This window comes from Hyperolius riggenbachi, chromosome 3, assembly GCF_040937935.1.
Source record: "Hyperolius riggenbachi isolate aHypRig1 chromosome 3, aHypRig1.pri, whole genome shotgun sequence".
NCBI lineage: Eukaryota > Metazoa > Chordata > Amphibia > Anura > Hyperoliidae > Hyperolius > Hyperolius riggenbachi.
Window position 1 is genome coordinate 428,619,440 of NC_090648.1, and position 15,130 is coordinate 428,634,569.

General features: G+C 43.3%; 1 protein-coding gene across 1 annotated transcript in view; it reads right to left on the reverse strand.

Annotated features, from left to right (window-relative positions):
* The window catches only part of TM7SF3 (transmembrane 7 superfamily member 3), a 45,657-nt gene that overhangs the window by 20,788 nt on the left and 9,739 nt on the right, over nt 1-15,130 (reverse strand). Inside the window, exons 2-4 of the mRNA XM_068277601.1 lie at nt 3,930-4,081; nt 3,008-3,155; nt 1,801-1,921 (exon numbers count right to left, since the gene is read on the reverse strand). Coding sequence (XP_068133702.1) covers nt 1,801-1,921; nt 3,008-3,155; nt 3,930-4,081 — 421 coding nt within the window. The remainder of the gene's footprint in view (nt 1-1,800; nt 1,922-3,007; nt 3,156-3,929; nt 4,082-15,130) is intronic.

Sequence of the window (15,130 nt, forward strand, 5' to 3'; positions counted from 1 at the left end):
TCACCACGCAGGCGACCACTGTAAAGGCGGGTGGGGAGAATTATTACCTGACCCCACTCAGGTTTAAAAAGTCGCTCTCTATAGACAGGAAAAATTGGGGATACACCCCTCCACCAAGGGTGGACAAGATATGTATAACAATGAAAAATAGAGGCGCCAAATCAGAATAAAATGGGTTAAAAACCGTCTAAAAAGAGGGGGTGGGTGGAACCGCTCCCCTCGGTAAATGACCAGGCCAAATACAGCCTTAAGTGTTGCAGGAAATATTTATTCACAAAACAATTTGTCTCCAAATATAGTGCAACGCGTTTCACGGGCAAAACTCCCGCTTCATCAGGCAATAGAAATAGGAGAACACTAAAGGAGAAGAGAAAAAATAATAAAAAAAAAGGTACAATGCTAGGAGATGCTCAATAGACTTTCACAGCAATTCACCACATTTCATTAAGAGTATCAATAGTAAATTATATCTTCATGTGTAATAGGTGGGCAAATTGTCCCAAAATCTGTCCAAGTGGTCCCACTATAAAATTTCTAATCATCAGTAGCCTGTATGATTATTATATTGTTTCATTAAACAGTGCCCCTCAAACTATGTGGGGAATAGTATTTAACATATATCTGTGCAAAGTTGTCAATCAATCATGCACGGCGGCATGTATAAAAGAAAACCAGTGGCACTTACCAAATGTGGGTCAGCATAGAGCCTGAGCGCCTCTGTAGAACTGGGACGCTCCCCTCTGATTACTTATATGTATCGGCCGGCGGCTAGATCTCCCGCCAGGCGGGTGCAGGAAGCGGAAACGGATGTGACGTATGGGTAGCATAAAATGTTAAGAGTAGGTCTGGCCTATGTGGGAGATAGGGTCGCATAATGCGGCCGCTGCGTCGCGTGTGTTGGACGTGGCGTAATGTGTTAAGCGCGTATGTGATGACGCCAGTGTATCTAGAGGGGGTCACCGCGCGTGTGCGGAAAAGGCGCATGCGCGTGAGCGCCACCACCATGTTAGGTCAGGGCAAAATGCCCTGCTCCCTATATATTATACAACAGGTATAAAATATATGGTCATTTACCGAGGGGAGCGGTTCCACCCACCCCCTCTTTTTAGACGGTTTTTAACCCATTTTAACCCAGATTTGGCCCACATTTTATTCTGATTTGGCGCCTCTATTTTTCATTGTTATACATATCTGGTGCCATAAGACCCCCGATTGTCGACTGTTGGGGTTGTTTTAGGTTTACTCATCTGGGGCTTCTTCCAGCCCATAGCAGCTGTTTCAGTCCCTTGCCGTAGCCCTGGTCCTCCTTGGTGTCCCACTGGCAACCCGTAATGACTGGCGACCAGTCAGTGGGTTGGCTCTTCTGCGCCATGCAGATGACGTGGACATGCAGGCACGAGTGCAGGTGCAGAAGAGCAGACCCACCGGCGGGTCGCCGATAATTACAGGCGGCAAGTGGGACACCGAGGAGGACTGGGGCTGTGGCGAGGGACTGAAACGGCGAGGGGCTGGAAGACGCCCCAGGTGAGTAAACAGATTGATGTCGTCGCCTCAGCAGACCTTTAAGTCAGGCGTGTGTACGAGGCTTTAGCGCTCACAATCTAATTCCTACTATAGTCATATGTCCAGTATATATAGTTCTATCAGTCTAGTGTCAAAAAAATCTTGACAAGTTAAAAAGTCTCAGTGAAACCAAAGTGATAAATAGGGCATGACTAGAAGAAGTGAAGGTTTACTGAGGATTTTTAGTGCCTTCTAAACCTTCCGTGAAGGGAAGAGGCAGAGTTAACCCATTCTTACCTTGCATGGCCCAGATTGGCTGGGGCAAATTTTATGACAGTTTCATACAAGTTGTACTGGAGGTAGATATTAGGATCGATGTCTAGCTTAAACTCCAAGTTACACGCTCCAGGAATCGGATCTGGGTGGGAAAAAAAAGAAGAAGAAACATGAGCACTACAAAAGATGGAAGATTCCGTACAAGCTCCACCAGAAAACCAGAACTGCAGGTATTGGTAAGAGATTCAGGACCCATGGTCAGGAGATCTTGCTGCAACATATTGAAATATCTCCCCCACCATCTACACATGTGAAATAACCTATATTTGCCTGTTTTTAAAACTCCTTACAAAGAATGTGATGGGAGTGTCTTAGATGCCATTACCCAGCCTGTGAGATGCTCTTTTATGGTAAGACCACCTGTAAACAAAAACACAGACTAGCCAAGTAATACTAAAGGTTTGCAACGTGGGGGAGGAGTGAATTCCAAACTAGAGATGGTCAATGCGTTGCTAGAAATTTAAGCTGATGCAAATGTATGCAGCTTGGAATTCAACCAAACAACTACCGTAGTGGATGACATTGACTGGTCCAAATCCAATCTGCATTCATTTGCATAAAGTTAACAAACTAACAAATACCCAACAAAAATCTGTATTTTGTCATGGAAGGTCAAGGTTTACTCGGGCTACTCTATTCTAACTTGTGTTGCCCACGCAGACAATGTGGATTATATTTTTACACTTCAGGTTGTTCCACCAATACTATCTGCTGTGTCAGATGCTCACGCTAGCCACACACCTTCTGAACAATATGAAGTCACATGACAGAAAACTGGAATCAGGTGGCCAGTGCTGTGTCAGATGCTCACGCTAGCCGCACACCTTGTGAACACAAGTCAGTCATGACAGATATCTGGAATCAGGTGGCCAATGCTGTTTCAGATGCTCATGCTAGCTGCGCACCTTGTGAACAATACAAGTCACAAGACAGACATCAGGAATCAGGTCCCCATTGCTGTGTCAAAATGTTAATTCTAGCCACACATATTGTGCACCATGCATGTCACAAGATAGACATTTGCAATCAGGTCCCCAATGCTGTGTCAGATGCTTACACTAGCCGTACACCTTGTGCACATTTCCCACCACATGATCGACATCTAGAATCAGGTTCCCCAATGCAGGAGGCATGGCAGTGATCAGTGATGTAATAGGAGGATACTCACCCCTCTCGTTGTATGGAACGATGATGGCTGATGTCAGAATTGGACCTGGGAATAAACTCTCCACATACCAGGAACACATCATCTGCCCAGGGGTGAGGACGTTCAGCAGTCCGGCATCGCTGCCTACCTCAGAGTCATTACTCAGGCTCTGAAGGACAGAAATATACAGAATTTATAAGCCAAAAAAATAATAAGCATTTCATGATTTATGAAAAGCACCAGAAGCAGGTCATACAAATCTATAACAAAGGACCGTTAAAGTGGAGAAATACTGTAAATCTTATATTAAAGAAAAAGACACCATAAACACACTATAAGCAATGTTTGAAAAACCAAAACATCTCACTATTGTTACAAGTCAAAAAGTAATATCCCATGTCCGGTAGTTTCGTTCATGTCCAGGGTCTCCTCCTCCCTGCGTCGTCTTATCTTCCTGGTTATGTGACACAAGCTGAAGGTTAAACGCTAGAGCTCCGGTGTGTATGCTGCCGGCCCTCTAGTGTTTGAACTTCAGCTTGTGTCATGTGACCAGGAAGAAAAGACAACACGGGGAGCAGGAGACCCTGGGCATGAAGCAAACCACCTGACACGGTAGAGCACACGCCAGCAGGACAGGTAACAGTACTGCCAACACTCTGTGTCGGTTGTTACCATATTGAGCGATGTGCTCCCGAAATTGATTTCGGAAAGGGATTGATCAACCGGGCAATGTTTGCATTAACGATTTCTAACAGATTTGATTAGTGAACGAAAATGCCATATATCAATGGGTAAAATCGCCTAGTGTATGACCTGTTTTAGAGTAATTTTGAAGATTTTATAATCCATTTTAAATTTGCTGGCAACTGCTGTAAGTGCAACAGAACCAATTTCCATCAGTCTCTACGATTAGCTTACAGCTGGTGTGTAACAGCCCCCATACCTTGAAGGAGACGGTGACGTTGGCATACTGGCTGTGGACTTGGAAGATAACGAAGGAGACGTTTCCAGGTATGTTCTGCAGGAGGAATTCGGTGGGAGTGGAATAATTTAGTTTTAGTTCTGTATATCTGCCCATTGAGACCTTCTGGAGCCCTGCAAGACAAAAACATTCAAAATAAGAGAAATGTATTCTCACACCTCCAGGTTTACTTTTATCCTGACAACATAAAATGGTCTACAAAAGTGGTATATCGATAGGGGATGCAGTTCCAGCAATAGTCTTTTTTATTGACGCCGACACACCAGATCTCTATGCATCACCTATGAGCTAGCATACTGTTCCCCTCACCCTGTTAATGACTACGTCCCTCATTTCATTTCCATAGTCTTCTCTCAGCAGTGCAGGCTGGTGATGGTTTGGTAAAAGTGGAATAACGAGATTCGTAGCATGAATGCGCAGCTGACAAATCTGAAGAAACTGTGTAATGTAATCATCTCCACATGGTACAGAATTTAACAGGAATTCCAACATCTTGTGGATTTCATGCCATAAAGAACTGAGGCTGTTTTGAGGGCAAAGGAAGCGCTTTCCCAGTATTGATCAGAACCAGCTATATTCGCCAAGTGGGACAGTTTTCATATTCAGATTTATTATTATTAATTGGATTTATATAGAGCTAACATATTACGCAGCACTTTACAACAAATAAGGTTACAGACAAAAATAGGTAAAATATACAAGAGGGAAGGGGTGGAGACGCAATAGAAGGGGGGCTGCATCATGAGGTTCCAGGATGGTCTGTCTAAGCTGGGATAATGTTCAAAAATCAAATGGAGGTTATCAAGCAGAGGAGTTACCTTTGGTGTGTTGCAGAACTGTGTGGAACTGCTGGCGAATTGTGGTAAATTCAATTGTTCCACCCTTAAAAAAAAAAAACAGAAAAAAAACAAAAACGAAAAAAAAAAAAAAAGCACACCCAGCTGACATGTCACCCAAAGCTGCCTAGAGGCCTTATATAGACAGCCAGGGCAAGTATCTCATCAGGAAGGTCTCCTCAGCTGAGAGTGGATTAGAATATTAAGCAGCATGCAAATCAATCACGGCTCATACAAACGACAATTTTTTTGCGCAATTTTTCAAACAACCAGCGATCTTTTGAGCAATCGTTTTCATGATCCTGTGATGTGGGTATATGCATGCGTTTACACAAACAACTTTCTGCAACGCACACAGATTAAGACCGTCACGACTGATCGGATCTTTAAAGGGAAGGTGCGAGCAGTTAAAACAGATCTGCTTACCTAGGGCTTTCTACAGTTCTGCTCCCAGCCGGTGTCCAGGGATCCCCTCTACTGCAGATGCCAACCTCGCCAGCTCGGCATCTTCGGCCCCTGCACGAGCGTGCGGCTGCGGAGGAGCCTGGTCCACAGGATGGGTGGAATGGTTTTTAAATCTACAGTTCTCTTCAGCAAGTTCAATGCTAGGGGAAGTATGTTGAGAGAGGGTTTTGAAGTTTGTGGCTGCCCTAATGCCTTTCCAGACCTCTTGTGGGTTGTTGGAGTGGAGGCTGAGACCGAGCTTGTTGGAGTAGTCCCTCTTTGCAGCTTTCAGTTCTCGTGTAAGGGTGTTCTTGGCTTCCCTGAACTCCTCTGTAGTACCAGACTTATTTACTTCCTCCTTAATCTTCATCCAGCATGACCTGTTAAACCAGGGTTTGTTCTTGGTGAAGACTTTGAAAGTCTTTGTTGGGATGCATTACTCCTTGCAAAGCTGATTGAGGAGTATACATTATCTGTCTATTCCTCCAGACAGGGTGCCTTAGGGCTAATATAGTGTTCCTTAGGCCTCAAACTCACTAGAAGGTTTTTCTAAGCGCTAGTGATTTGAAGAAGCTCTTGCTAATTCAATGCTATGGGGTTTTTTATAAAAATCACTTCACTCTAGTGGGATCACACCCATAGCACTACATTAGCAAGAGCGTTTCAAATCACAAAGTGCTCAGACAAGCGCTCCTAGTGGATTCCAGGTATTGTTTAAAATTTGGTAGTGCTCAGTGATTGTTTGAAATTATGCTAGATTGCTTATGCTCTTTTGCCAAATTTTAATCAGAAAAATACCCATGTGAGTGGTGGTTGGGAAGTGCTCACACAAGACAGACACGAGAGAAGTGGGTCTGCTGTAACAATCATTCCCTGATAAGCTTTCTGGCTGGCAGCCACCTTGTTTCCAGTTTTATCAACAGTCATATGAAAGCGATAGATTTCCTGTCACATTACCAAAAGCTAGCTTTACAGTGAATCATGGGAATCATATAAAGCCTTCCAGGAATAAGGGTTCTCTCCTTTCCCCAGACTGTGTTAGAATACTGATATGGTAAGTAGCCAATAGTAGCAGCCTGGTTGCTTCTAGTAAGGCCCATTTTCCACAGGCAACTGAACTGCTCGTTTGTCGGGCAGTGCAGCCACAAGCACCATTTGCTACAATTTAATGCAGCCGAATGGCAGTTTAGTAACTCCACGTTTGGCACATGGTGGTGTTACCTGGCAGTAAAAAGTCTCATGTTGCGTCTGAGGATGGCCATGCTCAGATGAAACACCATGTGGGGCTTCCTGTCCACAGCTCATGCCAAGTACTAGCAAGAGTCTGGCCAGTGAACGGGAGCAGCTGGCAGGCAGCAAATTCACCGCCTTTAGCTTCCATTGAAAAAGACGCCAAAATGAAGCCTCTTGTGAGTGGCTGATACAAGTTCTAACCCTTTCTCCAAAAACGTGCAGCACTGATACAGTTCAAAAAACAACCTGTAGAAAAGTGAAAATAATGCAAGTGCACTCCTGGTGCAAATCATGAGGGGTAATGAATGAACAGCACCCTTCCATAATCTCAGCAATGTTCCTATAGCGCCTTATCTAGGGACTGGGATTAAAGCTATGTACACACGCTGGATTAAGTACAGCCTTGGACGTGATTGTCACGTGTACGGTAGCCCATCCACTGTGGACTAAAGATCTGGCATGCTGTATATTTAGCTGCATCCAATAGACCCCTGAATGCATGATTCTCCTGATCACCCCACCCTCTGGATGGCACTCTGTTGTGCACAGCACATTGTCCCTCCTCAGCATTAACAGATGCATCGCTAGCCTCTAGGCTAGTGAGGGGTCTACATAGCACTCTGCCCCAAACTGTCGTCCAAGGGATCGAGTTTCAATTCCAGCAAATAACGGTCAACCTATATGTGTTACGAGGCTCCAGGGCTTGTACACAAATATATGCTGTTAGCTTTAATGCAAAGCAAAACACAGAACTGATAGTTCAAATGCACTAATTCATACCAAATGCATTTGTGCATGCATGTTAAAACTGACCGTGCATCCCTGCATCCACTGTACCAGATGTTTAAGGCCCTTCTGCAATTTCCAGGGTCTGTCGCAGGGTCGGGGGGGGGGGGGGGGTGTCTCGTGCACATCTCACCTGGAAGTAAGGCCTAGTTCACAATAGAAAATCACCAGTGCAATCGCAAGCGCTTTTGTGAGCGCTTTTCAGAGTGATTTGCGCTTTAACTACGCGCTTTTGTTTGGTGATTTTTTTTTTCTTCCTGATGACAATCAGGAAGTGAACTCTTTGACCTGGAACTTAATACAATGTATTTATTTTAAAAAAGTGCTTGCCTAATCCCTTTTTAGAGACCTTTTTAAGCATTTTGCAATTTCCCTATACTTTGTATTGAAGCGCAAACACCCTGGAAATGGTGCAGGAGCCATATTTGCGATTGGAAAAAAAAAAAGCTCATGTGAGAATACTCACTTCGGCCCGGTGCACACCAAAAGCCGCTAGCAGATCCGCAAAATGCTAGCAGATTTTGAAACGCTTTTTCTTATTTTTCTGTAGCATTTCAGCTAGCATTTTGCGGTTTTGGGAAGCGTTTTTGGTGTAGTAGATTTCAGATATTGTTACAGTAAAGCTGTTACTGAACAGCTTTTGTAATAAAAACTCCTGCAAAATCGCTCTGAACTGCCGTTTTTCAGAGCGGTTTGCGTTTTTCCTATACTTAACATTGAGGCATCCACAATCCAAAAAATGCCTCACCCCGGGACTATGCGTTTCTGCAAAACGCCTCCCGCTCTGGTGTGCACCAGCCCATTGAGATACATTGACCAAGCGTATCCGCAGCCGCAAGCGGCTGCAGAAACGCTGAATAAGCCGCTCGGTGTGCACCAGCCCATAGAGAAACATTGCTCAAAAATGAAAAGCGCTCATAGTGTGAACAAGCCCTAAGGCATCCTTTCATTGGAACCAGAATGACATTAACCTATTTTGGTTCCTGGACGTAGTTTCTACGTCCAGGAACCATGCGCGCTACCGCGCGCTCCTGCGGCCGATCGTGCGCGTGCACGCACACTCCCGGCCGTGGATTCGGTAGCCAAGGAATCAATGTATCGGGCTATGGTGCCCGATCACTGATTCCTCTCCCCCGCTGAAAAAGCGACAGCTTCTCTCGGAAGCTGTGCTTTTTCTGGCTGTCTCCTTCCCGATGCGTCACTCTAAGCGCGTGCTACGCTTAGCGTGACGTCATGTAAACAAACTCATGGCCGCCATCTTGTGGCCAAAAAGTAATACTACACCTGGAAATTTTTTTTTAAAAAAATGAACACACATTTACATTATAAATCTATTGTTTACCTCCCACCCTCCCAAAACTACCCAAATAAAATGTTTACTATAAAAAAAAAAAAAAAAACATTACAATTAAAAAAAAAAAAAACATGTAAATATTTACCTAAGGGTCTAAACTTTTTAAATATCAATGTAAAGATGAAATATTTCTATATTTTTTTCATTTTAAACTTGTAAATAGTGATAGATGCAAAATGGAAAAAATGCACCTTTATTTCCAAATAAAATATTGTCGCCATACATTGTGATAGGGACATAATTTTAACGGTGTAACAACCGGGACATATGGGCAAATACAATACGTGAGTTTTAATTATGGAGGCATGTATTAATTTTAAAACTATAATGGCTGAAAACTGAGAAATAATGAATTTTTCCATTTTTTTCTTATTCTTCCTGTTAAAATGCATTTACAGTAAAGTGGCTCTTAGCAAAATGTACCCCCCAAAGAAAGCCTAATTGGTGGCGGAAAAAACAAGAGATAGATCAGTGCATTGTGATAAGTAGTGATAAAGTTATAGGCTAATGAATGGGAGGTGAACATTTCTCACGTGAAAACGACGGAACGCGAATGGGTTAAGCAAAATGTAATACATTATCCCAGGTACGCTATTTTATTTCAATTACCCTGCTTTCAGCATCAGAAAGACTTCCCATATCCTTATAATGCTATAGACTGGTATGTAACCCTGCCCTCCCAGTTATGTCCAGCCTAGGATATTTAGTTATGCATCCTCATCCTAGTTATCTTCATATTCTCCCAGCGACCTCTGGAAGACCAGGTATTGCTTGTGCTCACTTTGGAACACACAACAAACATGCTACAGTAATGCTGCTTGCCAGCCGTAAAAATGTTGGCACCTATAATAAATGTAAGTAGGGAAATGCAAGAGGAGCAATTATATAATGGGCAGACATTGAATAAAAAAAAAAAAAAAAGTGTGTAAATATTGTAAATTTTTTATAATCAAGTTACATTTTGGTAAAGTTCCTATTTAGACAGACAGAGCATTTATATTGGGCTTTTCTCCAGGCGGACTCAAAGCTGCAGCCACAAGGACATGCTCTATAGGCAGTAGCCGTGTTAGGGAGTCTTGCCCAAGGTCTCCTACTGAATAACTGCTGACTTACTGAACAGGAGGAACCGAGATTTGTACCCTGGTCTCAATGTGCCAGAGGAAAAGCCCTTAAAGCGGACCTGAAGTCAGAACTTCCTCTCTGCTCTAGAAGATACACAACAGCATAAAAACTTTGAAACAAAAACATTTGTTATACCTGATACAAATCCTAAAATAAATCTGCACTGTTTCTACTTCCTGATTCATGGATGGAAACAGACATATTATTAACAGCCTGTGCTTTCAAATTGGCTTATCTGCCATAGGCAGTCATGTGACACAGGGGAGAGATCAGATTACAACTTGTGATTAGACACAAATGAGGGGGAATTAAACAGGCTAAACTCTCTAAATACAATCATGGTGCATTGCTGTATGTTTTCCTTCTGTCCTGTGCAAGGGTTCATGTCCACTTTCACAAGTACACTATCCAGCCACACCTTCTTTAAGTGGTAATCCAGTCAAAAAACTCTGAATAAAACTCTCCCCATTTCCAGAAGTAAGACATTATTGCTTTTGATGTGGGCAGGATGAGATCCAGTAGCTACCCCCTTAAAATTGCTTTCACTATGTTCCTAAAAATGTTATTTTCAGATTACTGTGGCGTCCCATTTCTCCTTTTCAAAAGGTCAGTGTCTGAACGATGCACTGAGGGGAAAGAGAGAGGAAGTAGCAAACTCCCATACAAATGTTTTCTGAACTCTGCTGAGATCCTACAATCGTGATTTTGGACCACCAAGAAACAGAATTTAAAAAAGCTTTATATACACATTTCAAAGTATTAAAGAGAACCCGAGGTGTGTTTAAAGAATGTTATCTGCATGCAGAGGCTGAATCTGCCTATACAGCCCAGCCTCTGTTGCTATCCCAAACCCCACTAAGGTCCCCCCTGCACTCTGCAATCCCTCATAAATCACAGCCATGCTGTGAGGCTGTGTTTACATCTGTAGTGTCAGTCTCAGCTGCTCCCGCGCCTCCTGCATAGCTCCGGTCCCTGCCCCCGTCCCTTCCCTCCAATCAGCAGGGAGGGAAGGGATGCAGGCGGGGACTGGAGTTCTGCAGGAGGCGGGGAGAGCAGCAGACTGACACTATAGAGATAAACACAGCCAGCTCTGACAAGCTGTTTGTCAGCAGCGTGGCTGTGATTTATGAGTGATTGCAGAGTGCAGGGGGACCTTAGGGGGGTTTGGGACAGCAACAGAGGCTGGGCTGTATAGGCAGATCCAGCCTCTGTATGCAGATAATATTCTTCAAACCCACCTCGGGTTCTCTTTAATGCCTCAACCTTTTGTCAGCTCTTCATAAAGAGTGTTGTTACCATATTATATTTATGAGCACGGTCTACCTCCACAGCTTGTTTGGGTAAAGAGGACATCACTACTGTTTACAAATTCCAGTGTGTGCAGAATGGGCACTGGTCCACACTGGCTGTATTTCTGCATCTGGACATGCCAGGTGGGGGTCCAGTTTAGTTTTTTATTTCCCTTTTAAATGAGCAAACAGATAACAGGACATGTGTACGTGCACCATAATCCTTCAAGGGCCCATTTCCACTAGTTGTGAATTTGTGCATTTTTTTCACACATAAATGCGCACACCAGTGGCATGACGACAAATTAGAAAACCCCCCAGCAAAATATTGCTAGAACCCCATTAATGTTCACACCCTTCCCTTGCCTACTCTAGGTGACATTCACAGCCAGGGAGCCTTCCTTACAAGGGTCATAAAACAAGTGTGGCTATCATCACCCTCATACCGATAACAAATGTAGCCACAAAACACCTGATCTGGAGGATGGATCCCTGTATCAGAGGGAGGTAAGGTTAGTACTAAGGGCCTCTCCACAGCTCTGAGCCCCCCCTGCAGACACGGGCTGCTTCCCTCTAGTTACATCCCTAACGCACACTGATTAATTCCTAGGTGCCCGTGTCCATTACATGCCAAATCTGCATTCAGGAAGAAAAAAAAAAACTGAGAGCAATGTTATCATCACTTTTTTTTTTGCATGCGTTTTCACATTCACGCTCAATCATCTAAATGGGTCTTCCTTCCTAGATATCCTTCTGGAAAAACTGAAAATTATGTGAATTCGCATGTGAATGTTGTATCCAAAATTGTTAAATGCAGATCGTATGCTTTTAGTGGAAACGTACCCTAAAAGGTATCCTCAGACATAGTATTTTGATTGGTTAAAATGGGCAAAAGCAAGCATTTTTTGGACAATCACATGTGGCACCTGTTGCGATAACTTCACAAGACCTCTGCATGCAATTCTCTGCCTTTTCCAGCAGCGTGACCCAGTTATGAGGAATTTGCTCTCAAACCACAGAGCTCCTCCTGAAACGGAATATAGCACCGAAAAGAGGAAGAGAAAAAACGCTAATAAACATAAACACGCCATAACATTTCTAAGGATAATGTCACAAAAACTCACTTTCTGCAACAATAGCTTATCCACTGCTTGTGGCGAAGACTGAATTCCAGCCCATTTCCACACACAGATCTCAAAATATAATCTAAGACATTTTACAGTGAAAAATTATGATTGCAAAAACGCACTGTTCAGGTTCTCCATCTCGGAGTATTTTTTTTGTACATCATTTTTTTTGGCGATCAGTCCTTTTCTTGAGGCAACTGTGTTGTGTTTCTCCGACTGTACAAAAAAAAAAAAAATATAAATGCAGGAAAACTGCAGCTGTGAGTTTTTGGAGAAACCAAATCACATTATAATGTAAATATTGTTGCCCTTATTGGACCAGTCATGGTGCCCTTGCCATCAGATGATTGTTGCTAAAAGCATGCGTTCCAAAATTTGAACTAGAATGAATGCAGGGAAAAGGGCCCCAATAGTTTTGCATCCGATATCAGAGTGATCAAATATTACCTTTTTATGCAGACAATGAGGTTTCTACAGCTAAATTTAGCTGACAGGTAGCCAAGTTAAGGCAGTTTCAGGTAGTGCAGATGTGGCTGCTGCTTGGATTGCATCATCCTGCTACGGGGATAGGGAAAAGATTGCAGCCTACAGCAGTGTGTGGCCAGAAACTTGAAATACAGAACTGCAAAATTCTGAAGGTGGTTTCAAAAACCAGTTCACACTGCTTACTTATTTATATCTTTATAGCAGCTAAACAATGTAACGTGTGGCGGCTTTAACACAGTATAATATGCAACGCAGATTAAAAGCATCAGAGTGCTAATGGTTGAGCTTTTGCTGCTTCTCTGGTCACTTCAGAGAGCAAAGTACAGCTGCTGAAAGTGAAACTACATTCCCCACAAATGACCGGCTGTTACTGACACAGACAGCAGTCTTTCCTGTTATGTAAGTGCAGGGCAGCAACAGAAACACAAACTTTTCATAAAGAATACCTTATATATCATACAGGGCTGTGGAGTCAGAGTCTGACCATTTTTGATAACCTGAAGTCTGAAAAAAATTTTTTACCAACTCCAAATAAAATGTAAACTGTAATTAAAAAAGGGACGATGTAATAAAATTATCCTTGCTCCACAAGAATGAAATAAATAAAAAAACAAGAATACAAGTTATTTGTGCTGCTATAATAAAGCAGTCAAGCAGATAAGGGTGAATCTTATTAAACAGACTGTGTGTTGGGACATTCTAACATTTAAGCATTAACGTACCTCTGTGTTTTTTATGTACACCAGAGATGCAGTTTGACTAAACTTAGGATATAGTTGCAGAGTAGCTGTTAAATAGAAATACAAACAAACAAACACAGAACACTTATATTGCGCTTTTCTCCTGGCGGACTCAAAGCGCCAGAGCTGCAGCCACAAGGGCGCGCTCTATAGGCAGTAGCAGTGTTAGGGAGACTGGCCCAAGGTCTCCTACTGAATAGGTGCTGGCTAAGAGTACATGTAGAGGGTGGAGACAGGAACAAAGGCCCTAGGCAATGTAACTGTGGGTACATGTAAGTGTGATGTGTAGGTACTCTGCAGGGGAATGAGGAGATTCTTCCTCTATTACACATTCTTCATGCACAATCTGAACATGGATCAGGCCCTAGGCAATGTAACTGTGGGTACATGTAAGAGTGATGTGCAAGTACACTGCAGGAGATCTGATAGAGGGTTCCTCTATGACACATTCTTCATGCACGACCTGAACACCAGACTACCGAGCACAGGTGATGAAAGAGCAGGTCAAAAATCCTCTGCTGTCCCTTCTAGTGGTGCTACTTGCGTACAACTTTCCTTTGAGCATAGGGAGGAGCCTGAGCTGGTTCTCATCTCTCCTCACCCACCCAGGAACACCCAGATAGGTGGAGATAGACCAGCTCACTAAGGATGGTTAATCAGATGCTAATAATTCTGAGTTGATGCAATTTTTTGTGTAAGGAATGTGCAAATAATTCCTATATGCCCTTGTAAGGAATACATCCATAACAGTGTGAAAGATGACATTTGCCACGCGTGGCTTACAACTGTACCTGACTCTACGTATCCAAGTACTACAACACAACTCTCCATAAGGGCTCCCATTGACTTCCATTAACATCACGGAAAAAAAAAAAAAAAAAAAAAAAAAAAAAAGCACAATTTTACCACGATTGTGATTTTACCACGATTTTAATGGAAGTCATTGGGAGCTATTGAGCGGCGGGGACCCGGCGGAACGGCACGGAGGGTGCGGACGGCGTCCTCCGTGCCTTCATATGCGATGCAGGTATTTAACTTTTTTTTTTCCGTTTTGGCCTCGGAAGTCCTTTAAGAAAAGTGCAATCCCATTCCTAAACTGTCACAGATTAAGAAGTGCTTAATAGCAGTTCTACAGATAGTGCAGCTGTAAGATCCTTGGGGCACTCATGGCGGCGGAACGCCAAGACCCACGCTGAGGCGCAAGCCTCTGGGTCTCAGCAGTCTGCTGACGTCACTGGAGCACATGGCGCTCAGCTCCCATTGGATAGGCGGCAGACGAGCTCTCAGTACGCGCTCCGCCGCTGTAAACAGTAGCCACGTGGGTTAATTGCATGTCAGTGGATCTGTTGACACTCTGCCATGTTATTGGTGATTTGGATGAAGTTTAATCCTTGGTTATAGTTCCTCTTTAAATGCTTAGCTGTTCATGCCAAACAAATTCTAATGAGAATATATCAAGAACTGGGCATATACAATAGAAATTTAATTAAAATACTGATCAGGCAATAATCGGGAACTTCCATTCTTTGTACGAGTGATGGTGACAGGAGCGTGGGGAGGCTGCGGGTAGGAGAGAGACAACTGATGGCCCCACAGCTTTCTATAACATCTTGCAGAACAAGGACAGCAGTTGAGCAATCAAAAGGCAAGCCTTCTATTGAAATCTTGTCCATTATCCAGTAGTGCAAGGTGGAGGAACAGATAAAGGATGGTTATCAGAAAGCAATTGATTGTTTACCTGATCT